The sequence below is a fragment of the Sus scrofa genome, chromosome 12, assembly GCF_000003025.6.
Source record: "Sus scrofa isolate TJ Tabasco breed Duroc chromosome 12, Sscrofa11.1, whole genome shotgun sequence".
Lineage (NCBI taxonomy): Eukaryota > Metazoa > Chordata > Mammalia > Artiodactyla > Suidae > Sus > Sus scrofa.
Window position 1 is genome coordinate 33921666 of NC_010454.4, and position 26527 is coordinate 33948192.

General features: G+C 55.3%; 1 protein-coding gene across 14 annotated transcripts in view; it reads left to right on the forward strand.

Annotated features, from left to right (window-relative positions):
- Positions 1–26527, forward strand: part of MSI2 (RNA-binding protein Musashi homolog 2-like) — a 437683-nt gene that overhangs the window by 384503 nt on the left and 26653 nt on the right. For 5 of the 14 annotated variants that reach the window (XM_021066167.1, XM_021066168.1, XM_021066171.1 and 2 more), the window contains exons 11-12: positions 18283–18306; positions 19818–19880. In XM_021066167.1, coding sequence (XP_020921826.1) covers positions 18283–18306; positions 19818–19880 — 87 coding nt within the window. 14 annotated transcript variants of the gene reach the window in all.

The window sequence follows — 26527 nt, forward strand, 5'->3', positions numbered from 1 at the left end:
TGAAGGGACAGGGAATGGGCTTGGGGTGATGATATCCAGGGCCCATCTGTTTATCACTGTCACCAGCTCTTACAGTTAACACAACCAACTGGGTTTGGAATAGAATGGGAATCGGGCATGAAAATATCCAGAAGAGGCTGCCCAACCCATGGAACTTGGTTTTTCTGTTTTCTCTCAGCCATCAAACCCCACCCCCATTCCCATCCTTCCTGCTCACACAGCTGGAAGCCTCTTGTTTGTTCTCACCAGTGGCCAGAAAGAGTGAGGCCACGTGTTCTTAGAGAGGGTGAGGGTGTGGCAGGCCCTGGGCCAGGCAGGGATGGTCAGCCACTGGCCCTTGCCACCCTCCCCACTCCAGGAGGAGCCAGGCTGGACACAAGGTTGTCCCCTGCTGACCTGGCTCCTGGAGGAGCCACCTCCTGTGATGTGGTGGCTGTAGAGCTTGGGTGCCTCCAGCAACCGAGGGTTCTAGACCCCTTGGCTTGGTCCCTTCAGGACCTAAACTTGACCCCTCCGGGAGCCCTGGCCATAGGAGCAGGGTCCCCTGGTCAGGGAAGCTTTGAAACATTCTGACATGTGTCTCGTGCCCTGTGCCACTGATGAATGTCTTCAGTGGATGCGGCCAACGGGGGCAGAGGGAGGACCCAGAGAAGGGCAGGCAGCCCAGCTCGCTGCCCTCTCCTTGCCCCTGTCAGGATGACCCTCCCATGACCCCAGATCCTGCAAGGCAGTGACATCAGCGCAGCTGTCTCGTCACCACCGAACTGTCCTGGTGTCTTTTCTTTGTGGTCTTTCTTTTTCGTGTTCTCAGCGGGGCCCACTTCCCCCGCTCCCCACCTCCCGTCTCTCTTGGGATGTGTGCACATCCTGCCTGCCTCTCAGCCCTTCCTGCATCCATCCTGCGGGGGCGGGGGTGATGCAAGGGAGCTGAGAGCAGGGGCAGGACAGCCTGGTCCTGGAGGGCTGTCGTCTTCATCCCGTGTGTCTTCCCCACGCATGGTGTGGCCTGTGCCCCCTGTGGGAAGGTGCCTCTTTACCTGCGTTGGCCCTTTCTGTGAATACACGTCTTGTCTGCTGGGTTGCCTCTGTCCCTGCTTTACCTGTGTGTAGCACAGGTACCGGGGGTTGCAGCACAGTTAAGCCACACCTGCCTCTGCCCACCTGTGGGCTTCCATTAAAATAAATGAGATGCTCCAACAAAGAGGGCTAGACACTTTTGGATAATTATTAGAGTGGGGAGTAGTTCTCTTCCAGAAAGATGGAGCGATGGCCAACCACTGTGGATACATTCCCTCTCCCCAAGCCCAGAGGTCCACAGGTTGTGTCCCTGCCCCAGTACTTGTGGGTCGGTGTGTGGGCTGGAATTATTATCCTGATCAGCAGTCTCCCCTGTTTCCTCTCTTCCCACCCACCCCCGACTCTCATTTCAGTTCAATCTGTTAATTTCTGTTCTTATTTCACTTTGCAGACTATTTGCCGATTTCACCAGACATAATTTTTATCAACTAGCTCTTAAGAGAGGCATAATAAGTTGGGGTTTGCTACCATTGCTAGACAAAGGACACAGTCCCGGCCGGGGCCACCCCAGCTGCTGTCAGTGCCCACTGAAACGCTCCTAGCAGCCTGTTTGAACCAATGTTCTTTTTTGTCATTTTTGATTCTTGGAAAAGACTCATGTCCTCATGACTTCACTCAGTTTTTTAAAAAAACAGGTTTACTCTCCAGCCACCCCCCGCCCCCCATTTTGCTGCTTGTACGCACGGCGCCACCCGCCACCCTCCCGGAACAGAACGGGGCCAGAGGGAAACTTCTCACAAACTTTGAGACTCAAACTTTGCGACACAAACTTTGCCTCCTCCAGGGAATCTAGGAAGAAGGCATCACATTGTGTTGATGCCCATTGGGGTTAGGGGTATGTGCTCAGAGCATCTGTGTCCTATAGTGGACGGTCTCAGAAGTGAGCACAAACCCCCCCACACACGCTGTTCTATCAATACTAACGCGAAAGACCTAGTCTGGAAGAAAAACCGTCTAAGGATTGTCTGGTTGTATTTGGGGGCCGATCCCTCCGTAGCCATTGCCGTAATAACACACACGTCTTTGAGAAAGGCAGCGGAGTCGCCCAGGCGTGGTCACGTCTCAGGCCCTGTGGGCACCGATCCACGCCAGGCCCCTGTTTCCCCCATCCCCTCTGCCCTCGCCTCCCTGCCCGCTGGCCCTGCGTTCCCTCTGGCATCAAGGGCCTCGGCTCCCTGGGGTCAGAGGGAATGAACACAGCATCCACCCTGATCAAGGCAGCACCCCCGCTGGTCCCCCCCGCCCCCCGCCCCCCGCCCCTGCCAGAAGGGCTTTCTTTTCGCCTGATGCTTCTACTTCCCCTCCTCTCTTGGATTAATGAAGTACCGCTCAGGTGGACCCTCAAGAGTCACCCCTCGTTCACACTCAGGGTTTGTGAGAAGTGACCCTCGTGCTTCCGTCAGATGCATCTGATGTGAGCACATCCATCCGTTTGGATGGCAGCATCCTTCAGACCCCACCTCTGCAGTTTTGCTCGTTTCGTTAAAGATGCTTAATGTAATCATTGGCTAGTTTCCTTTTATTTTCCCTCAGGCTGTTTGTTTCATGAGTGCTTTTTTTTTTTTTTTTTTTTTTTTTTTTTTTTTTTTTTTACCTGTATGGCTTTTTTTCCCCCTCTTTATTTTGCTCTGCTATGAATTGCTTTGCTTTGGTGAACTTGTCCTAGAATGCTTGCCTCTCGGACGTTTTAGCCATTGTGAATTGTCTTCATCTCTGTAAATAGTTCATCGGTGCTTCTCCCTGATGACGTTTTATTTTTGCCCCTGTAAGCAACTGAGGTAGAAAAATAAATTGTTTACCACGGACATGCTGTGTGCTGCCATCTCTTAGCCTGACAGTGTTCTCGCTCCTGTTCTCGCTCCGGGGGAGGTGAATGCATTAAATAACTGGGACCAGTGACAGCCTAGCGTGGTTTCTGAAAGCATGCGCACTCCCCCTGGCTGCTGCCTGTCCCCAGCCCTCTCTGCTTCCTAGCGTCCCCTGCACTTGCTCGAGGCAGCCCGGTCCTTGAGCTGTGGCAGAGCCTTTGCATGCAGCAGCTGCGCGGTCCACCCCCACACCCCTTCTTCTGCCATCGCCCCTGCCCCCCCAGTGGAAGTGCCCTGGGACATCTGGACCCCTCGCATCTGTGCACCAGGTGTGTGCGAGTCCACACAGGTGCTGTGCACACCAGCCAATGTGTGCTTTGCACATGGCTTGCTTTCCTAACTCCCCTGTGCAGTGGTGGTCGGAGGAAGTACCAGGGTGCCTGGCTCTGAAGCTAGAAGACCTCATTTCCAGGTCCTGCCCTGTGACCCTGAGCAAGTGACTTAGCCCCCAAGCCCTCGGGCTCAGAATAGTGCCTAGTGAGTACAGTGGTTGGAATTATGTAGGACAATATGTCTGTGTGAACAGGCCTTATAACTTAGTAAATGCTCTGCAACGGGAACTTTTAGAAATAGTGGGCATTTGTGTTCTTATTCTATCATCCTCCAGGGCATTTTTCTCTTCCTCCCCACCCCTGATGAAGCTGTCTGCTGGTGGATCTGCTTATGAGTGAAAGGAATGATTGAGGATTCCAAGGGGGTTGCAGGGATTTCTTGCCTCATCCCTCCCTGGCTCCCCTCCCCCACTTACTGATCATCAGGCACTGGATTGGGTACCAGATATCTGGGTGTGGGTAAGACTTCATGATGCTCACGGTCCAGCTGAGGGAGAGAGAACCAGTGATCAAACCCACAGGGCATCACTGGACCAGGACTCACTCTGCTGCTGGCCTGGCCTAGGGTGACACCAGAACTAGGTCTTGCAAAGTCAAAGAAAATTAGCTGGGTACAGAAGGGAAGGAAGTATATCCTCGGCAGAGAAATGACATGCTTAGACACTGAATCAAGTAGTTGAAAGGAAGAGAGGAAGGAAGGAAGGAAGGAAACACAAAAGAATGATGGCCTAAACAAAATAAGAATTTGTTTTCCTCTCCAAGGTAGAAGATGCCTGGGTTTCTTTTATCTTCAAGTTCTGTCCTCTTCAATGTAAGACTGTCTCATAGTCTTAAGAAGGCTGCTCAAGCTCCAGCCATTACATAGTCATCCCACAAGAACATATCTCTTCCTTTTAATAATACTTCTCAGAAGTTACCCATGATACTCTGCTTAGATCCCGCTGGTTAGGCCTTATTTGCATGGCCAGCTTTAGCTTAAGGGAACATCAGAAGTGTCTTCATTCCCGGTAACTATGTGCCAGCTAAAAATGGGATTCTGGTATTAAGGAAGAAGAGTGAAATAGATACTAGGGGACACAGCCATCTCTGCCACAAACCTGAGAGAGGATGCCGTGCAGGTCCCAAGGATTAAACACAGTTCAGTGTATGGGGAGCTTGTTGGAGCATCTTGGAATGGGCAGAGGAGGGTGGGGGAGGAGGGCTAAAGAAGGAATCAGGGCTGAGTCCTGGGGAGTCTTGTGAGTTAGGTTCCCGAGTTCACATTTGAGCCCCAAAGCCTCTGAAAAGCCTTTAGAGGACTTGAAGTAGAGGAATGATGCCATCAGATTGCCAAAGCGAATCAGAAGGGTTTGGAGAGGCGGGGGGCCATTGAGGAAAGTACGTGGATGAATCAGAAGAATGTTCTCTTCTTTCTACACCCCTTCCTCCTCTCTGCTTCACTCTCTCTGGGCTCCCTTCCTCTCCCCTTGCCTCAGGTTGGGTGGTGGCCCTTTGGGGATCTTTCACCTATACTGGGGACAGCAGGGTTAATACAACCCCAACCACCAAAAAATGTCTGGGCCACTGTCTTGGCCACTGAGGTGGCCTCAGACCTGGGCCGACAGGGCAGCCGAGAGAGTCAGACGAGCATCCCAGGCTCAGTGCTGACACCTCTGTCCTCGGATGATTGTGTGGGGACAGAGGGCGGTTCACGTCCCTGCTGGAAGACCCTGGGACACTTGTTCTGAAAGTGCCAGTCTATGCTTCTGCCTCCTCAGCAATGGAAAACAGGTTTCATCTCAGGGACTGATGTTGACAGATGGGGACTGGCTTCCTGGAGCACTGGCTTCAGAACAATCTTGAAGCCAAGGCTTGGCTCAGCAGAAAGGAGCTCTGATTGATTAGCAATGTCTGCATGGTTGCCAGATCCAGGACTCACGCCCGCTCACCCCGGATTTTGTTTTCCATGCTCCAGTCTACTCATGAATGGTTCTCGGGTGCTGGTTGATTTTTGGTCCCCCTGAAAGACCACCACATGGATGGAGGGGCTTCGTAGCTCAGGGATATCCTGTGCCTCTGGAGGAGAAGCTGCTGGAGCCCATTTCAGTTGGGGCTCCCACAGTGTCAGCTTCAGTCAAGGCATCTCGTCTTTGAGCCAAGACCAAGGCTCAGTGGTCTGTCTTATCCTGAGGGCCGTGGCTGGAATGTGGAAAGTGGAGTGAAGGCAGCCCAGGTCTTGGGAGGGAAAGGAGTTTGCCTTAAACTGGATGACTAGAAGGCAGCCTTGGCCATGGGGAAGGGGCTGCTTACTGAACCTGCTCACTCCCAACCTGTCAGGTCTGTCCAGGGACACTTGTAAAGTGTTCAGAAAGCCTGACTGCTGAGGTCCCGTTATGGCTCAGCGGGTGAAGAACCCGACGAGTATCCACGACGATGTGGGTTTGATCCCTGGCCTCATTTAGTGGGTTCAGGATCCAATGTTGCCACAAGCTGCCATGCAAGTCGCAGATGCAGCTCTGATCCAGTGTGGCTGTGGCTGTGACGTAGGCTGGCAGGTGCAGCTCTGATTCTGCCCTTAGCCTGGGAACTTCCATATGCTGCAGGTGCGGTCCCAAAAAGAAAAAAGGGGGCGGGGAATGCTGACTGCTACCACACCAAAGGCCTAAGGCCCTGCCTGAATGGGTAACCTGAGCCACTGCAGCGAGTGACTCCAGGTCGCTTCTGTCCATCCTTCCAGCCCACCCAAGTGGCCGAGACCCTGGCAATTAACCCCCACTCAGGAAAACCCCTATTTGTACCACTGCCAGACAAAGTTCTCCTTTTGCTGGTCAAGTTCTTGGAGAGAGAGGAGCAAGCCTCCCTCCCAGCCTCTGTGGCTTTGTCAGGGGAGGCGATTCTAAAGCCACTGTGGTAGCATCGTGGAACCGATGGCTTGGAATGACCCTTCCCTTGGGTGTCAGTTTAAACTTCAGGACTTTCCTCCTGCTTAAGTTGGTAAGGGGCTCTCTCCGCACCCCCCAGAAATGCCCTCAGGGGGCGCCCCCAGGGACCCTTGACATGGTGGGTCCTCAGGTTCTGCCAGTGTTTCCTGGCCCAGTGCTTCCGGCTGGGTCCAGAATGATACCCACCCAGTGAGCGGTGGCTGGCTCTTCGCTGGTAGGGAAGCCGATCTTGAAATGCCCAGATGGCCGGTCGGCTTCCCAGATCCACCAACATAACCACAGTCCCAGGTGCCCCCAGCTAGATGTCTTAGCGCCATAAACAGAAGCATTCCCTTGCAAAGGGAGGCCCCTCCTGACACAGCAGCCCACACGCCCCTGCTCTGTCACCAGCCCTCGAATCTGCACCGCCCTCCAGCCCGAGCCTCCTCTCGAGGGATTATCACCTTCCCACATTGGACTCACAGGCAGATTTTAAATCCCAAACCAGCTCCTCTTCTGGCCAGCTCATGCCCCTGCCACCTGGCCCTGTAGGTCCTGGGGGCTTACCCCCTCATTTGAATATTGAAAGCAGGCTTAGCCAGGACAGGGTAGCTGCTGTTTTAAAGAAGAAAGTGCAGGAGTTCCCGTCGTGGCACAGTGGTTAATGAATCCGACTAGGAACCATGAGGTGCGGGTTGATCCCTGGCCTTGCTCAGTGGGTTAAGGATCCGGCGTTGCCATGAGCTGTGGTGTAGGTCGCAGACGCGGCTCGGATCCCACATTGCTGTGGCTTTGGCATAGGCTGGTGGCTACAGCGCCAATTAGACCCCTAGCCTGGGAACCTCCATATGCCGCAGGAGCAGCTCTAGAAGAGGCAAAAAGACAAAAAAAAAAAAAAAAAAAAAAAAAGTGCAGAGGTAACATACAGCAGCACACCCAGACTCCCACAGGAGCTGGGGACGGGCTGCCCCGCCATGCTGCTCCCTTCTCGTGGAAGAGCAGGAGCTGATGCTCTCCCCGGATGAAAGCAGAGCGTGGGGCCTGATAGGCACTTAATACATGTTTGCAGAAATTAATTGGAGCTATCCGAAGAGAGGAGGGTGACAGTTTGGCTTTCGATTGGGTTTCCTTGCTTCTTAAAGCGCCTCTGTGTGAATAAAGGGGAACATGACTCAGAGCTGCTGAAGCCGGAGCGCCCTGTTCTCAGGCAGGAAGTTGGGACTCTGGGTTCTTGCCCCCAGCTTGCTGGGAGCGTAAGGCCACCCTGGACCTCCGTTTCCCCATCTGGCAAATGGGGCTGCTGACCCTTGTCCTGTCGCCTTCTTGCTGAGAGGGTCCCTGGACCAGGCATGATCTAGAGCTTTGGGGAAGGGGGGAGGCCCAGCCAGCTCCCTCAAAGCCACGGGAGGGAGGCTGTGGGCCTGGCCTGCACCCACAATGGAGCCTGCCGATCCCATCTGCTCCAGCCGTGCCATCCCTACCCCCCAACTCCTTCTGGGTACCTGTCCCAACCCCGCCCACAAAGTCCCCAGTCAGCCTGCCAGCAGGAACATAATCACAGTGCTTTAAGCCCTTCAGTTTTAATTTCCATCAGCAAAAGCAAGTGCAGGGCTGCAGCTTAAAAAACAACACGAGAAATTATAGACTGTGAGGTTAGAGGAAAATAGCCGTGCCAGGCCCGAGGGATGGGCAGCTCATGCCTCCAGGACGGCCAAGGACAAACCCGGAGGCCAAGGTTGGCCTCCATTCCTTCCTCCTCCCCAGGCTGAAAAGACAGAGTCCTACCCAGAGGCAATGTCCCCGAGTCCAGGTCAGCTTGGATCCCCTGCCCTGAGAGACCCCAGCCAATGGGGTCACCCCCTGTGCTCCCTGCACCTTCAGCTGGGGGCAGGGGGCGGGGGTGGAGCACCAGAGCGCATTCTCTGTAGTGCGCTGGACAGTGCTGTCAGGACCTGCCCTCGCTGGGTCCTCTCTGGCCCCTGGGAAGGGATCCTGAGCAAGCAGGAGCGAGAGGCACCCCACAGGTGGCCAGATGAATCCTTGTGGGGTCTGGCTGGTGTGCAGTGTGAGCCAGGGTGGGGTTGGGGGAAGAGTCATTGACTGCCTGGGAAGCCTTCAGGAAGGAGGGGCACTTTCAGAACTGGGTTTTGAAGTGCAAATAGAAGTTTGCTAAGCAGCCGATGAGGAAAGGGCATTCCGCATCAAGGGACCAGCAAGTATAAGGGTGCAAAGTCATGCCAGTGTCTTCCCTCCCTTGCATTCCTGCCTCCGATGAGTCTTCGGCCACCATCTGGGCAGATGCTGTCCCAGTAACTGGGCCAGGACGGCTAGACAGCAGACTTTGGCACTGAGAAGCTGATGCCCCTTCTGCCCAAACCCAAGGGATCATGGGCAGACACTCCGTGGACCAGAGATGCTGTCCCCACCCCCATGCCTTAGGGAGATCCCTCCCTGCCGGGAGGGTGTGGAGCTTGCCCCACAGCTCTCTTCGTGGAGGGGGTTTAGGACTTCTCCACACTTGCTTCTACTGACCTCTGGCACCAGCAAGCTAGGATTCAGGTAAGAACCTGCTAGGAGCAGAAAGAGCCCGCTTCTTCCCCACCCCCTCGCACCTGTCGGTCCATCCTCCGCCTGTCCATCCTTGACGCATTCAATGCAGTTTCTAGCACCTGCTGCCTCACAGCCCCACCCTCAATGCTGAGGATATAGTGACGACCCAGAGGGACGCCCCTGGCTTCTAGGAGCTTGTGCTGGGAACAGAGGAGAGAGTAGGATTCCCCTTGGACAGAAGGACCCCCGGGGGCTCCTCTACCTGGGCCCTTCCTAGAGGAGCTGGACAAGTCCAGGAGGAAGAGGGTAGCAGAGACCAGTCCAGCGGATGAGCACAAGCACCAGGGCTCCAGAATCCACGTCCACACCTGGGGCTCCCCACGTCCCGGGGCCGTGGCCACGGCACCAGGCACTCCCTGCGTCCCTGCGAGTCCCATGCCTCCTGCCGCCACGTCACCCACCCACGTTCGAGCCTGCGCTTCACATAAAACACACCCTTATCACTCACAAGCAAATTATAAATGTTATCTATTAAAGCCCTTTGGATGCAAAATGGCATGTAAATTAATAGGATTTCAGAATAGGAAGGCTCCGCTGCTGTTATTACCTTGGGCAGTAATAATAAAAATAGAAATAAAAGTTATTATTCCACGTACTGAGAGCTCACCCAGTGCCAGATAACGGGGCACGGGGGCCGTCATCGCCCTAAATTTCACAGCAGCTCTGCAAGGAGGTCATTAGCAGGGCTTCCTGAGGAGCAAGGTGAGGCCGCCAGGGGTGGGGGGGTTACATGACTTGTCTTGGGTGGCATCGCTAGTGAGTGTGGGAGCTGGGGGTTTTGCCACCTTGCCTTTAACCACATGGTACCCTTGCTTCCTTGAAGCTCTCCGCCTGGCGTCCTTCCCCCAGTAAGGTCTTCCTACAGGGGAGATGGGGGGCGCGCAGCAAGGGGTCACTGAGTGGGGGCGGCGGGGGGGGGGGGATGTGCAGCTCTTTGGCCATGGAAGGTGCTGCTGCTGTCGTCATCAGCGTAATGATCCTTTTTGCATCGTTTCATCTACTAGAAAGGTGAGGAGCCAAAGGCACAGAGAAGGTTCTGGGCTTCACCCTTTCACCCAGGGCTGCTATGCAGTCGCAGGATCTGCCGGCTATTAAAGGGGTTAATGGGCGTTCCCGTTGTGGCGCAGTGGAAACAAATCCAACTAGTATCCATGAGGATGTGGGTTCGATCCCTGGCTTTGCTCAGTGGGTCAGGGATCCGGCGTTGCCATGAGCTGTGGTGTAGGTCACAGATGCGGCTCGGATCCAGCCTTGCTGTGGCTGTGGTGCAGGCCGGCAGCTGTAGTTCCAATTAGACTCCTAGCCTGGGAACCTCCATATGCCTCGGGTGTGGCCCTAAACACCAACAAAAGAAAAAAAGTTGTTAATGATGTCTGTATTAATTAGCTGCCTTGAGCCCCAGAGTGCTTCCCATCCACCGCCTGGGGTCTCCCCAAGACCCCCTGGCCATCCCACGGTCCACCAATCCGTGCCCAATTTTCAGCCCCTAAAAGGCCTATCACCCGAGTCAGGAAGTGAGGGATCCTGCGCTGAAGGGTGGCAGGTGGCAGTTTACTCAGCGAGCTGGTGACGAGGCCACGGTGGGAGCCTGGGGTCTTCCAGCAAAAAGTTTCGGGGTGCTCAAGGCTTGAGCATTTGCGGTCCTGGTCGGCCTCAGTGGGTACTGTTGGGGCAGCGCTGGGAATTGTACAGAGGCCTATAGACAGTGAAGCCTGGGAAGGTAGGCGGCAGGAGGAGGCTCAGGAGAGCAGGGCTTTTAGCTCTAAATGGCTCCCGAGAGACGCTTCGAGGAGGCTGCAGAAGGTTGACGCTTTACCTGGTGATTGGACGTCTGAAACGTTGAGAACAGGGAGCAGGATAAAGAGCCATGGGCACAGTGAGCTCTAGAAGGTCCAATGGCCAGACCAGTAGCTTGACATCCATTGGTGGTAGGTGGGAGAACGTTTCAAAGGCAGAAATTGCGTTTTTATGAGGCGTGAAGGAAGAGAAGGAGAAACTCAAAAGAGTGTGCCAATGTCACCTGAGAAACGACAGCATGCCTTCATGTCACACTGTGACACTCTGACAAACTGAAATGCCTTCACCTTGAAGGTCTTGGTCTCCGTCTCAGACAGGCTGAGGTTTTTTCCGTGGGCGAGTGGGTGTCCCTGAGTTATCCAGGACCACACGGGCATGCAGCCGCAAGAGTGGCTTCGGAGGGACACTCGCTGTGGCCGTTCTCGCCCTTGAGGTCTTGCTCGAGAGAGAGTGATGCTGAACAGAACGTCCTTCTAGGGCCAGGAGCCGGTGTGAAGCGCTTGTATCAGCCATTCCTGATGCTGGCCCTCTGGCCGGCACGGCAAAGAAACCTTGCCTTGTCCCCAAGGCCCAAGGTGCTCGGGCCAAGGATGAGCAAAGCTGGAACCCCCTGGGTCTCTAGGACCCAGACAGGGAAGGATTTGCCCCCAGCTCCGTGGATCCTGACTGAAAAGAATTTTGAGGGCCCTCCGTCTTGGTCACATGTGCCAGGGCCTAGCTTGGTGACTTTCTTAACTGAATCGAATTGAAGGGGTGAGACCTTTGGGAGTTAGGTCAAGACCGTAGCGGCAGGAATGCTTCCATGCCTTTTCCTGGATCTTGGAGAAAAGAGAGTCCATTGGAATGGCCACCCCCCTACACTCTACCCTCCCCAGGACTGGGTGTCCTTTTTTTTTTGTTTTTTAGGGTGGCACCTGTGGCATATGGAGGTTCCCAGGCTAGGGGTCCAATCGGAGCAGTAGCTGCTGGCCACAACCACGGCCACAGCAATGCGGGATCCAGGCTGCATCTGCAGCCTACAGCCCAGCTCACAGCAACATAGGATCCTTAACCCACGGAGTGAAGCCAGGGATCGAACCTGCATCCTCATGGATACTAGTCAGCTTTGTTTCTGCTGAGCCACGACAGGAACTCCAGGACCGAGTGTTCTGATGGCTGACTCCTGTCTCCATACCCAGGTCTCAAGCTCCGCAAAGAGAACACCCCAAAGCACATCCAGTCAGAGGCCTGGCTTCAGGCTGGGCAGGTCCAAGGCAGAGCCCGCCTTCTTCCTGGCAGAGTGAGCCACAGCACCCCTTTAACCCCAGGCCCTGCTTCTTGGTAGCTGGTCATCTCTCCTGCCCCAGGAGTTGGTTTGCGTGCACATGGAGCCCCCTTTCCCATCAGGGGCTGGTGTTTAGAAGCTCTGGGAGGACGGAGAATGTGCATTTAGTTCATCGCTATGACCCTGATGCTTAGAACAGTGCCTGGCCTGCAATAGATGCTCAGTAAAAACCTATTGAGCAGATAAAGGGCTGAGAACGGGACTGGAGTTCCAGAAGGTTCTATCCTAGGTGAGCTAGGGGACTTGAGCCCCAGCTCTCTGTCGGGAGGGAGCAAGGCCCCTGGAAAAGGATGCCGGGCCAGAGTCCCTAGGTGGAGCTTTCTGTTTCCGCCTCCCAGAAAAGTCCCAGGATCCCAGCAGACAGGGCCTAAAGCCAGATTCTCAGCTCCAGACACCATTTGGGGAGCATTAGAAGTTTCTGTTGTCCAGGCTGCCCCTAGACAGATGATCAGAATCTCTGGGGGCGTGGGGGGGGGGTGTAGGGTAGAGCCCAGGCCTCAGAGGAAGAGGGAGGCAAGAGAAATTGCCTGGAGCAGAGGCAGGCAGGGGAGAGCCCCCACCTCAGAGGGACCCCCGCAGCTCCATGGACCTCCTGTTCTTCTTCACGGCCCTCGACACCACCCTCCAAACTGGGAGCCAGGCCATGTTGAGACCAAGGCCTGTCTCTGAACTGCAAGAATCAGTCACCGGGGAGATCAGAAGCAAAGCGCCAGTGGGGACGGGGCCGGCCTCATCCCTCTGCCCGGGGTCAGAGATGTGAGGACAGCCTCATCCCTCTCCCGGGGCTCTGGGCTGTGGCGCTCAGGCCGTGGGGGGTAGCAGATGCTTTTCTTTGCTTCCTGAGCTCCTGACCTGATCTGCAGGCAGATGCACGCCCTCCACTTTTGCCTGGGAGGTTCGCACTTGTCTCTTCTACGCATTTTCTTGTCATGTCCAAAGGATGCTCCTTGACGCCTCTGTTCATGCTTCCACCACCCCTTTCATCCCAGCAGAGGCTCTCTGACAACCAAACTTTATAAAACCTCACAAAGTTTTGATGTTGCCAGGCACCTTCCCTTTGTCCCCATCAAAACATCGAAAGAATTACATAGTTTCAAAATTTTAAGCTAAACAGCAATTGCATTAAGTTATTTGGGACAGTTTTTGTGCCGTCCCTCTGCTATCGGTGGTGCCCATACCCTTGGGGCTTTTGACGCAGGAACCTCTCACCCACCTTAGGTCACGGGGAGGATGGGGGCCCAGGCCCGGCAGACCCTTCTCCACCTCTGACCCAGGCAGACAGGCCTTCTCATTGGTCCCTCTGCCTTCCTCTCCGGAGGGACATTAGCCAGGACCCCAGTGATTCCCTTTTCCCAGCAGAGGCCACGGCATTTCCAGCAGACATGTTCCCCAGCATCCCTGGCCCCGACAGCAGCTCACAGCCCTCTTCTGGGTCCGGGAATCTCCTTGGGAATGATACTGGAGGTATCCTCGGGGGATCTTAGGCTTCTCCTAAAAAGGAGTGTGGAAATCAGGAATGCCTATTTTGAATGCCAGGAACTCAGGTCCGGGGGAGGGGGTGTTTCTTTTGTTTTCTGACGTCTATCAGCTTCCTTCAAAGCAAAAGTTTACAGTGAAAGCGTGTAAACATGTCCCTTTTAGAGCGGTTTGTCCTCCTCTTCAGGCCCTCTGTTCCTCGCTGAACCCCTGGTCCTCCTCCTCCTCTTCTCAAAACGCACCACCCAGCTTTGTCCCGGCCTCACCCCCTTGCAGCTGCCACTCTGTCTGTGCACCGAAGACAGAGCTATGGATTGACGAGAACCAGCCCTGTTGCAGCAGGCAGACCTGCCCAGGAGGTGGGGAGCGTCCTAGACTAGCCAGAGTGACAGTGCCGTGTCTCACCGCTTCTAGGGCTTGTTTCCTGCATTCTGGACGGCACTTTTTTCCTTTCGGATGCTTATTTTGCAGGGTCTGATTCCGTAAGGCAGCATTGGGTTTAGCCAAGAACATTTGAACCATCTGTAGAAAGCGCTGGTGGGGGGCTGCAGGGTGTGCTTTAATTGAAGCAAAGCACCACGTAGGGGAAAAATGTCTTTCCTTGGGGACCATTTGGGACAGTGACGCACATTATAGGAGAGCGTTTTAGAAAGATTCCCCTCGGAGTTCCCTTCGCGGCTCAGCGGTTAATGAACCCGACTAGGATCCATGAGGATGCGGGTTTGATCCCTGGCCTCACTCAGTGGGCTAAGGATCCGGCTCGTTGCTGTGAGCTGTGGTGTAGGCTGGCAGCTGTATCTTCGATTGGACTCCTGGCCTGGGCACCTCCATATGCCATGGGTGCAGCCCTAAAGGAAAATAAATACATAAAAATTTAAAAAAATAAAGATTCCCCTCAAAAATCACAGTTTGTCGGAGCCATAAGGAACCTCAGAATTCACTCATTCGAAGTCAGAGAAATAAGTAGGGACCAAGCCAGCCCCGCATCCCAGGCAGCATTTTCTCGTGCCAGGAAGGGGAGAGGGGATACAAAGAAAGAGACCCATGACCTGATACCCTGCCGTGGGCAGTGGGGCCCTTCAGGGTTTCCTAAAAATCAAGGACACCCCAAAGCATCCTCTAAATCTGGGATTCTCTGCCCCCATGGTGCCGCGGAATCATCTGGAAGGCCTTTAAAACAAGATAGAGACACAGGCCCCACCTGATTCTCTGTGTGTTAAGGCGCCTTTGGCCTGGATAGAGACCCACTGAATGCGACCCTGGTGTGGATCTCGCAGGAGGCGGTCGCAAGGGTCTGATGATGACCGTGTCCTCAGGAGGGCCTGTCCTTCCACAAGGTAGCTGGATGACAGACTGTGCAGATGTGTGGCGTGATGTCACTTTTAAAAATTTATGCAAGCTGAAAGTTTCCCTGGTGGCACAGCGGTAGCAAACCTGACTAGTACCCATGAGGACGCAGGTTCGATCCCTGGCCTCGCTCAGTGGGTTGAGGATGAGCTGTGAGCTGTGGTGTAGGTCGCAGACGCGGCTTGGATCCCGCATGGCTGTGGCTGTGGTGTAGGCTGGCAGCTGCTGCTCCGATGGGACCCCTAGCCTGGGAACTTCCATAGGCTGCAGGTGCAGCCCTAAAAAGCAAAAAACAAAAACAAGAACTGAAAGCCTTTAAACCAAAGATTCTCTCCCTCGGTGGCACCCTGCAATCACCTGGGAAATGTTTGAAAGGTCCCCCTGTCCAGGCTGCATCTCAGACCAGATACATCGGAATCACCAGGGGTGGAAATCATTCATTAGACAGGACAGGGTGCTCTTGTTGGCCACAGCCTGGAACCTTTCACTGGGTTAATTACTCTCCTGGCCCGCTCCTGTGGGCATTTGAGTTTGCGGCCCCCGGGGTGAAAGGCAGGGAGTAGAGAGGCAGCTAAAATTGCAGGTGGCACTGCCTTTCAGCTCAATTTACCCAGCGTGTCCCAGCACTGGCTCTCATCCACCTCCTCAGGGACCCCTGACCTCATCAGCAGATGCTCCATGAGAATCTTCCAGGGGGCAGACTCTGAGCTAGGTCCTGAGTGGGACATGTGACTCAGTCCCTGCCCTAGCACTTGCCCCCCAGCCAGAGACGTTAAGACGTGCACGTAAAAATAACTGTGCTTCGGTAAGGCCGAAACTGCTAAGTGCCACAGAAGCAATAAAAAGTAGGTGCAGTGTCACAGAATTCTGCAAAAAAAACAAGAGCGCTCTTGACTTCTAATTTGCAGCAAAGTCTCACAGCTCTAAAAAGTCCAGAAAAATGTCTCATTCACTGTCAGTCGGATGGCAACAGCTTGCACTTAGAAGATGAGTTGCTGATCCCGGAGGTGTGATAGTGCCAAGCCAAGGGGCATTTTCAAGTGACAGAGGGACTTCAGTTTGTCATTCTCCTAGCCCAGGAAGACTGGTTCATGCAGGCTTAGGGGTAAAGGGACTTGAGAGGTCATCCAGCCCGGCCTCCTTGCAGGAGACAGGCGTTGGTTCCTTTGGGCCCAGAGAAGTACAACACCATGCCCACGTCACACAGCAAGGCAGGAGCCACTGGGGCTGGCGGCCAGGCTTTGATGCCCAGTCTGGTGGTCCTTCTGTTTTTCCACTGGTAGGGTGAGATCGGGTCCTTGGGTCTGATGGCCATTCAGCAGTCGCAGCTCCAGCAAGGTTCGCAGACACCTGCCCATGTCCAGAATTCCACCATTAGTGCTTCATTCTTTCTGCGTGTCCTCTTTCGAATGCAGGTCTTTAACAGGAGGAACATACTACCTTCCTAAGACCTAAGTTCCCAGGTGGGCATCCTGTAGCGCTCAAGCCTTGAAGTTTCATTAGCAAAAACATTTGTCTCCTTTCTGCCTGATTTCCTACTCTGAAATGAGAGGTACTGGGCCACAAGGGTCATGCCAGGCAGGCAGGCTGGCCCAGGTGTTGTTGGAGCCAAAGGAACGCATGTTCTCATTTTGAGGCATGGAAACGTAGCTCCACTAAAGTGACATCATGAAGTTGGGACAATAGCAAAGATTACAGACCACTGTCACAGGTAGGAATTCAGGCCTCCTGTGCGCTTCCAATATCTGACTGTGTGGCCCACTGTGGAGAAAGGGGACTAACCCTGCATGGGGGAGAGTTCTGGCTCGAAGGCAGAGCTGATGGCTGGACAGAGCCCGAGTGGCCGCAGCAGAATGCCAGCTAACACTCATGATCATTTACTTCCTGGCACGCATTCATCTAAGCACTTTGCACATATTAATCTCCAATGAATAGCATCATCTCTTTTACACACGGGGACATCTAGGCTCAGAAAGGTTAAGAAGCAGTTGCCCCAAGTCACTCAGCTGGCAAGTAGTGGTTGAGCCTGGATTTGAACCCAGCTAGCATCCATGTCTGTCCATTTGGCTTTCGGGCTAACCTGCCTCACAAGGAAAAGCCTGGTAGTCTCTTTCATGCGTTGGCCAGACAGGCTGTGTCAAGGACGGATCCCAGCAGCAGAGGGGGGATCTGGGCAGTAGGATGCTAGGGTGGCCGCGACACTTATGGACCAGGGGCTCAGCCACGCTTGCCTGGTTACAGCCCCAGCAAGAAGCCAGGAGTCCTGCCAGACCTACCTCATTCCCCCCATCTTCCCCTGAATACACCCTTCCAGGGGAGCCAGAACCCCCATCCCTATAAACATAAGAGGTCTCCCAAGGAGGAAGGCTGCCACGGGTGGCCCCTGGCTCCTGAGGGCCAGGGGAGAGAGGCTGAGAACAGGACGAGGAGCTGACTCTGCAAGGCTCCTCCCTCTCTGCTCTTCCAGCCCTGGGGACTGCTGGTCCTCGGGTCTCTCCTGCTGTCCTGGAGACAGGCGGTGCTCCATCGGGACAGCTTTAGGCCCAAGACTCCCCTGGCTGGGGCAGCCCCAGTGCTGTCCCCCCTTTGCTGGGTCTGTGCTCAGGCGTCCCCCACAATCTGCACCACCAAGGAGAGTCCATTGACCTTGGAAATAACATCAGCGGCTCTTCCACTGGTTCATCTGGAGAAGGTGTTGGGGGTGACCAGCGAGGCTAAGGGGCCCAACAGAACAGGGAAGGAGGGCATGGAGCTGAGGAGGTGGATGAGATCAGCCCCACGCAGGACTCGGTGGGGTGGTGGTGGGGGTTGGCACTGTGGCCCTAGCGGCTCAGATGCCCTGTGGCGGGGGTCGGGGGGGGTGACCTTTGGAGCCTACCTCCACTGTTCTGGGCATACTAGGTGGCTCTCCTCCCCTGCTCCCCCACTCCCTTTTCTCACTCTGCTTAGCCCCATTTTGATGGTTGAGATTAAATTCCAGCCCTTAGCAGTGTCTGCTGCACAGTCTTCAGCAGGAGCCTTTATCTGAGATTAAGAATAATGGGTTTCTTTTCTTGGATAAGGTTGTTTTTTTTTTTTTTTTTTTTCCTTCCTCTTTCTCTCAGACTTTTGGTCCCAAATGCGCTCAACTCCAGAAAATAGACCTTTGGTTCAAAGTCTTTTTGATTGCCGAAACTCCCCTTCCCCAGTGCTCCCCGCCCCTCCCCACCACTTTTTCACGCTTCCAAGGGTAGGGGATGAGACAGCGCCAAAGAATAATGACCTTCCTTCCAGCCTTCCTCCCCCCCTCCACCGCCTGCCTCCTCCTCCAGGAGCCCCTGAGCCCCGCAAGCAGAGCTGGGGGCTGAGAGTCGGGATGAGGAGAAATAACTCGACGTCTTCCTTATTTTCCTTCAGCACTTTCCGCCAGCACCCCCATCTTCAGAACTCTAGATCCCGCCTGGAAGAAATGGGGAACGGACTCAGTGGGGGAGTCCCTTCCCTGGTCTCGGCAGGGGTCATTGCCGTGTACATTTATTTCACCTGGATCTTTCTTTTTCCCCCTTCAACAGCCCTCTTACCATATTTAAATGCAAGTATGTCTCTTTTCATTGGCATTTGAAGTAGCTTAGCGTGACGTTTTTCTAGACTAGCTCCTTCCCTTTTGAACTTCTTTCCTTCCCGTAGTTCCGTGTAGCTAGGATGATAGCCTTAGAGTTTAGAGGGCTTCTAGTTCGCTGTGTTTGGGAGACGGCTCTGTCTCTGTCCTCTCTCTCCTCCCCTGCTCCTCGCCCTCTCTGGTGCATGCCCCCCCCCAGCCCCCCTCATCCTGTACAAATTCCTTGGGTCTGGAAGGCTCAAAGGCCAACGCTGAGCCCCCTCTGCTGGGGGCTGCTTGTTTGCTGCTGGCTTCTGGCACATCATTGAAAACCACAGTCACTGGGGATCAGGCCTCCACGTGTCTGCCTGGATGGCAGAGGGTGTTTGTTCCATGTGTGGGAGCGTGTGTCTGTTGAGTGTCTCGGGGCGTGACTGTGAGTGTGTGTGTGTGTGTGTGTGTGTGTGTGTGTGTGTGTGTGTACACATGCTAGTGGCGGAGAGGAGCCCAGGAGAGGGGGGGATTTGCCCACCTCTTCTTCACCTGGACACTCTGCAGCCACACTGAGTCAACTGGTCCTTCTGACATTTAGGCCTGTTGCTGGGACAGCCTTGCTGCCTGGTGTGTTCCTAGAAAGCGCAAAGTTTGGTCAAAACCCCCAGGAGACTCTTCAAGACCGACTTGATTGGGACATGGGGCTCAGAAAAGCCAAATCTAAATCCCCTTAAGGTGTCTCGGGAGCCGCAGGGCTCACCCTACTTAGGTCCCGGCAGCCCCAGACTTCCTCCCACAGCTGGACCCCCAGAGCGCTTCCCCTAGGTGTGAGGCTGTGACACTGCTGACACGTAGGTCTGGAGTTAAGATGACCAGCAGACCTGCAGAGCCGCAGGAGAACCACTGGACTTAAGCCGTCTCCTGGCCAAGATACCTGTTGTGTCCAGAGGCCATCCGCAGGGCCTCCTGCCTGTGGCTTAGGACTGACTGCTCCGCTGGGACCCCTGCCAACGACCCGGCCGTGCCTGCCCCCCCATCCCCCAAGCCACTCTGGACACGCCCTGGGGAATCACCAGGCACTAATGCAGGGGCAGCAGGGAGCTCACCCTGCCCTCAAGAGAAGTTCTTCCTGGGAGTTCCCTGGCGGTCTGGTGGATAGGATTCAGTGCTTTCACCACCAGGGCCTGGGTTCAGTCTCTTATCTGGGAACTGAGATCCCGCATTAAGCCGCTGCACACCACAGCCAAAAATAAAGAGAAGCTTCTCCTGATCCTCTGTAACTTTTGGTGTGCCCTCTAATCCAGTTTCTGGGGTGACAGATGGGTGAGAATCAAACACATGTAAAGATGCTGTGCCTTCCAGAAGCCTGAAAGCCACTGATCCACGTCCCTCCTAAAGGCTGACCCATGGACCTCCCTTCCCAACCCCGTCTTCTGTGTGGGGGTGGGGGCGTGTGGCCTGGGACACGCACCCGGGACCCTCCTTCACCCCACTCCCCTCTTCTCTCTCTGCCAGGCTTCCCGGCAGCGGCTTACGGACCAGTGGCAGCGGCGGCAGTGGCGGCAGCCAGAGGATCAGGTAGGAAGGTGTACGGGCCAGGCGGCTCCCAGGCATGCCCAGTGTGCAGGGGAAGGTAAAGGCCCGGTTGGATCTGTGCGGCTGCGTCTGTCCACCACTCTCACCACAGCCCGGAGGGTGGGGGCAGGGAGGCGCGGGCCAGGCCCCGCTGCCCAGGGCAGCCCCACGGGGCTCAGTCATGGGACTGCAAACCAAAGGTAGCTGGTGATGCTCTCACTGAAAAAAAGGGAAACGCGTTGCGTTTTGACTTTGCACGGCCCCTGCACCTGACAGCCGGGCTTCAGGGCACCAAGGATTGTGTCCCTCTTTGCTTTTGCTGGTTCACAAGGCCCCCTGCCTCGCGTCTTGGGCCCGGCCGGAGAAGTTCTAGGTTAAGATCTTGGAGCAGCCCGCCCTCTCAGCCCCGGCCTGCTGCTCTTGGCCGGTGGGCTTGCTGATCTGGCTAAATCCCTGAGTCCCTGAGGGTCACCCGTGGGGCCAGCTCGATCCCAGTGAGGAAAGCTGCTTTTCCCGAAGCCCCCATGGCACCCTTAGCAGAGACCAGAGAGCACCTAGTTCCAGCTGCCAAGGGAATTAGGAGTTTCTCTTCCCTCCCCAAGGGCCCAGGTCGCTTGGTGACCGAATCCAACCTTTTAGGGAGTGAAGTGGGAACCTCTTCCCAGTGCACCGTGGAGTCAGGCTGGAGCTGGGCTGTTGTCCCGTCGTCGTCCCCCCCCAGCCCAACCCCCCCATCTCCTCCCCCACCCGACCCACTCCCACCCCCACACACACACATCACTTTCCTAAGCAAGTGGAGCTTCTGCTGTGTGCTGGGCCCCCAGTGAGGCTTCCTAGCCTCCCCCACTCCCCTGGTCACCGAGAGCCCCATGCCACCCCCATCCCTCCTAAACCCAGGAGCCATGGTTTGCAGCTCTCCCCTACACCCCGGGGCCAGGGCGCCGGAGCACCCAGGGATGTTTAGTTGGACATAACAGGGGCTCTGAGGAGGGTGGGTGGAGGGAGGTGCTGATGAGGGGGCCAGGAAATGGAGCAGTAAAAGCCCAGAGAGCAAATGCCAAAAACCCCCACACCCTCGGTGGTAAGAGACGGGCACAGTGAGGCCCTTTGGAAACGTCAGTAAAAATCCGTTCCATGCAAACTGGCACTGCCTCGAGCTACAAAGGACCCACTCCCCTGAGTCACCCATTGGGGGTTTGTTTGGAGGGCCCAGGGAATTCTCGGGGGGCTGCTGAGGGCCCATTAGCCAGAGAGCTGGGCAGGCCGGCAGGCAGGGCCGGAGTGCCAGGCGCCTTTCCTCCGCTTCCTCCTGCCCCAGCCGGCCTCCAGAGCCCCCACCCACCTTCTGGCCCGTGTCCCTTGGTCCCCCTGCCCTGGGGACGGGTTGCACAGCTGCCTCGTGTCTCCCTGTTCCATGTGTTGTTTTTTTTTTTTTTAACTGGAGTGCTTTTTGGTATCATCAACGAGCCTCTGTCCTACCTGTGCCTGGGGGAGGGGACCAGAAAAAGCAACATCTTGAAAAATTTTTTGGAGTGTTGTTGGTTGTTGTTTTCTCTGTTCAGTTTCTTTCTTATTGTAACTTGGATTATGAAACTAAACTTTAACCCGAAATTAACCCTGCCTCTCTTCCCCACCCCCATTCTCCTTGACTTCATGGCAAGTTTAAAGGGCAGCATGGGGTTCTTTGCGAGTCTGAGAGTGGTCTCCCCATGGTCTGTGCCCCCCTTCTGCCACCCCCACCCTCTCACAGCCGACCCCCACCCCCAGAGCCAGGCGGGAGTCCCCACCCACCCCCTCTAACTCCTAATCCCCAAGGGTCAGCCATCTCCAACCACACCTTGTTTTTTTTGTTTTTTTTCCAGGATCAGTGGTGTTTTATTTGTAGCCATTTCCATCGGGAGCAAAGTCTCCCACAGGCCGTTCTAGGTCAGCCATGCTCATCACTGCACTGTTAGTGAATTCTATTCAGGAGTGTGCTCCCCGCGCCCCTGCCCACACCAGCCTGGGTTATTAGTGCAAGGAATCAAAACCCTCAGCTCCGAGGTGCCCAGGATGCAGGTTCGGCCAGGAAGCGACAGGGCACCCTCAGTGTGTACCCGAGGCCCGATGACCAGGCAGTGGCTGCCAAAGTCAGAACCACCCCACCCCCCCACCCCAGGGCTGGAAGACACCTGCCCACGTGTAGACAGGATCGCCTAGAGCTCCCGCCCCCTCTCCGCTTTGGACCTGGGACAGGGTTACACGGCTGTGGATGGAAGGTCTCTGCCCATCTTTCTCTGAGTGCATTTTGGCCTGGAAAGACTCTCCTATCCCATCCCTCCCTTCCTCTAGAAAATGATCCAGACTCCAAGTCTGGCAGGATGGCCAATTATTTACCTCCCCTAGTGGCCCCTGGGTGGCATTTTGGCATGTATGTGAGGGACTGCACAGACTGATTTGGGTGTGTGCCCAGGCCAGCAGGGGCTCACTAAGGGCTGTTGGCCCCGTTCTGCCTTCACCTGCTTCTGCAGCTCTGCCCCCCAATCCCAGGCCCCCGTGATCCCAGGACCCCCCCCCCACCAGGGAATAAGGATGCTCCTTCAGCCCCGCCTCCCCCGCAGCAAGCAGCTGTGGGAGGGCATCGCAAGTTCCACTGCACTCTCATAGGGAGAAGCTGGTTCAGGGCATCCGTGGAGTACCACCCTTGAGCCTGGTCCCATGCCGAACCTAAGAAGTGACTCAGAGGCGTGGAAGCGGGGAGGCGGGGGGCGCCTCTGCTCCCCTGGGGCTGTTGGCTTGGTTCAGGGCTCAGGTAGCCTAGGGAGGGCCCTCTTTTCGCTTTCGTTTTTGGCTATAGCTCCACAGTGTTGTGTGGCTTTTTTCCCTTCCTCGTTATGACGTTAGGATGTGCTGGGGGCGCTTTCCTGAGCGAGGGCCCCCCCCCGGGGGGGGGCAGGAAGCAGCTTTGATTTTGCTCAGGTTGGCGAGCGCATCTGTCACGGCTGCCTGCAGGTGTCAAGCTAAGAGGTCCCGGGGCTTGGCACTGTGTGCCCACCTCAGCCGACTCCCCTGGACCAGCCCGCCCACCTGCTCCCCCCCCAACCCCACCATCCATCGGGCCGGAACCTGAGGTGGGCGGGCTCAGGGGACCCCAGGGGTGGTCCCGGCGACTCCTAGATGACTTCACTATCAGTGTCACTTTTCTTTCACCTTCACCCGGAAGTTTGAAACAATGTCATCTTTTCTTGTGCTCAGTCGAGACTTTGTTTGTTTATTTTGATCGTATTCATTCAGTTCCAGTGGCCCCATCATATCCTCCCCCTCCCCGAAATCAAAATCCAGGTTGGCCAATGACACCCCCCTCCCCGCCCCCCGAGGATGAGGGCGGTGATTCGGATTTCCGGGCTATTGGATGTCTGGGTGGCATCGCGGGTGGGTCTGTGTATCAGTCTGAGAGCTTCTGGCCCCCGGCCCCCGGCCCCAGCCCATCCCCGGCCCAGCCAGGACCCCTTACTGTACTTTACACTTGCCAGCTTTGTTCCCATCTAGTGACATGAGCTCCTGACGGTGGTGGTGAGTGTGAGAGTCATGTTTCTGTTGTCTTTTCTCTTGCTTGGTTGGGGCTGCGGTGAGAGTGTCTCTGAGGCATACTTTCCCGCCTCTCTTACACTAGGATCTGCACACCTCCTCTCAAACACTCTTCTGAGCACGCTCAGCGGGAAGGTTTGTCCACACCTATTAATCCTCTCTCAGTGTCCAGCTTCCTGTTAGTACCAGCTGGTTTGCATGTTTTTGCTTGTTCAGATGAAACAGTTCAAGAAACAAACTCATATCCAACTCTCGAGAAATGTCTTTTTTTGTACACTTTCGTTTTCGATTTTTTTTCTTTTTTTTTATGAGTTACACCTCCAAAACACTTGTTGTCCAGTAAAACATTTCACACACCCCTGCCTGTTCTTAGATTGTATGTATCTGTGGGACTGAACTAAATGCATGCCTTGTAGTAGATGAATGGTAGCTGTAGCCGTAGTTGTAGAACATGCATTGTTGAGTTGATATTACAGGGTCTCAGACGGCTCGGCACAGCACGGCTGTCTGCAGGAGAGCGTGGGGCGGCGGGGCAGGGGGGGCGGCCAGGAAGAGAAGGGGCTCCATATTTTCAGGGTTGTCAAGGGGCTTGGATCCATGTTCTCGCCATCAGCCACCACCACCTCCCGTCACACTCCCTGCTCCCCCAGTCCGGAACTGGGTCCCCACCCTCAGCTCTAGCCTTCCCAACTGAGACCTCTTGATAGCCCAACTGCATGTGCAAGAATCGAACCAGAGTTGGAAGGCGTCGTCAAGCTCTTCCTTGTCCTTGTCCTCCTCCTGCTGGGGTTCTTGAGCAGAGCAGGTCTTTTGTCCTTTCTTCAGGCCAAGCAGCAAGGCTCCTCCAGACCCTCTGCTCCTTGAGTCCTTTGCCAGCTGGCAGCCAGCCCTTCGGGGACACAGATCCACGTGGCAGCCCTGTCTGCGTGATCAGAGGGGAAGTGAAATATGGTGGGCAAACGGATTAAGATCTTGAGACCCTCGGTCTGTAGACAGGGGGTCGACAGGGTGTTTGGTCCTCGTGAAAGTCAGCGTGTGTCCTTATGGGTGGGGAAGACAAAAGAGTGGGAGCCAGTGGGGCGAGAGAGGTGACATTTCTTGGTATGGAGATGATTGGCATAGCTTCTGGAGGAGCGGAGGGGTGGGAGCCTGTAACACCTACAGACGAGCCTCGGTTTGCACCCATCTCCCCAGGAAGCGTTCCCAGTCCTGCAGCCGGTGCCCTGGGCTCAGAGGGGGCGTCTGTCCTCTCCAGACACACCGTGTCCCCTCCACTTGTGGTGACAAGTCGTAAGGCAGTGCGGAGGTCTCTTAGGGCTTTGGGAGATGTCCCTACCCTTTGCGAGCAGATGGGAAGGGCGTAGTTGCCACTCAGGATCTGCTTCCACAACCGGGCTGCTTGGTGGCTCTGACCCAGGGCTGCAGGACACACAGGCAAGATCTGAACCTGCAGGGTTCAAGGTACCGATTATCAAGGAAGACAGAAGCCCAGGAAGTTAGAGAGCCAGTGGAGTCCCCTCCAAAGTGCAAAGTGACAGTGCAAAATGATAGCCCGTGGAGAGTGACCCAGTCAGGGTGAATCAGCGTTGACATTCTGTCAGCCAGCAGACAGAATGAGGGCCCCGAGGCCCAGGAAAGGAGATATGGAAGGAGCCAGCCTTCCTGGGGGCGGACTGGGAGATGGCAGAGGGAAATGGCTGGAACCATCAGGCTTCAGACCTCCTCAGTTTGCAGACTGACCCAGGCTGGGGGGCAGCAGAGGGTGGGGAAACCCTCCCCCCCCACCACCACCACACACACTGTGCTAAATCCTGGGTCCATCTCTGCTAGGAAAATGGCTTTGCTGCCCTGTGCCTGGACATCCTAAGAGTTTCTGGTCCAGTAGGTAAGCCGAGCAGGCGTACCATTCAAGTCCAGGGATGGAATAAATAGTTGAACTTGAACAATAAAATAAACACTTTGGGGAGGAGTGTGGATCTCAGGGCACACTCCTCCCCAAAGTGTTTATTTTATTGTTCAAGTTGTGCCCAGTGCAACCCTTTCGCCTTCTAAGTGTTCAGGGCCACACATTCCTCCAGCTGCTGGAGGGATCCGGGCATCGTTTGCACCAGTTGTGGCCTAAGCCTTGAGGTTCGCAGGTTTCACTTTCACCAAGCCTTTGTGGAAGGTCTGCTTTGCGCCAGGCACCAAGGCAGAAAAAGGCAGGTAACCCATCCTGAGAATCTAGATTCCCTCCTGCCCCACCGAAAGCCCCAAATTCTCATGATGGGTCGTTTCTGGCACTGTCAGCTTCATTAAAAAAGGGGAAACAGCGGAGTTCCCTTTGTGGCTCAGCGGAAATGAATCTAACTAGCATCCATGAGGACACAAGTTCGATCCCTGGCCTCGCTCAGTGGATTAAGGGTCCGGCATTGTCATGAGCTGTGGTGTAGGTCACAGACGCAGCTCGGATCTGGTGTTCCTGTGGCTGTGGCATAGGCCAGCGGCTACAGCTCCGATTAGACCCCTAGCTTGGGAACCTGCATATGCTGTGGGTGTGGCCCTAAAAAAGGGGGCGGGGAGGGAGAATGGATCACGGCGCTGCCTTTATTTCTGAAGATGGCTTTCTTGTGCCTCCATCAGTAGGATCCGATGTCTAGGAAATGGGAGCTGCAGTGCAGGCATCTCTTCTCCCTCTCCGCCCCCCACCCCCGCCAGCCTCCCTTGTGCTAACAGCAAGCATTCCCTGGGGGCTCCGACCCCAAGATGGCCCATCTTTGGTAGGATCATGGGGACACCCTCTCGCTGATAGAGCCAGTGCAGTAGCCCAGAGGGAAAGCACATCTGTGACCCTTTAGCATCAGCTGCTGCAACCAGCTGGACTTATACCCCAAAGGCCTTCCCCGAGCATCTATCTCCCGGTCACTGCCTTGTGCTCTGGGCCCGGGAACCTCGTTTCTCAGTGTGTCATTAAAATCTTCATTTCTAGGAGAGCCAGACTCTTTGCCCATAAAGAGTCCAGCATTGGATTTCAGTAACCCCAGTGAATTTATAATAATGTGCAGAGCCGCCCGCCTCTGACCTCAGCTTCATTCATTTTCCAA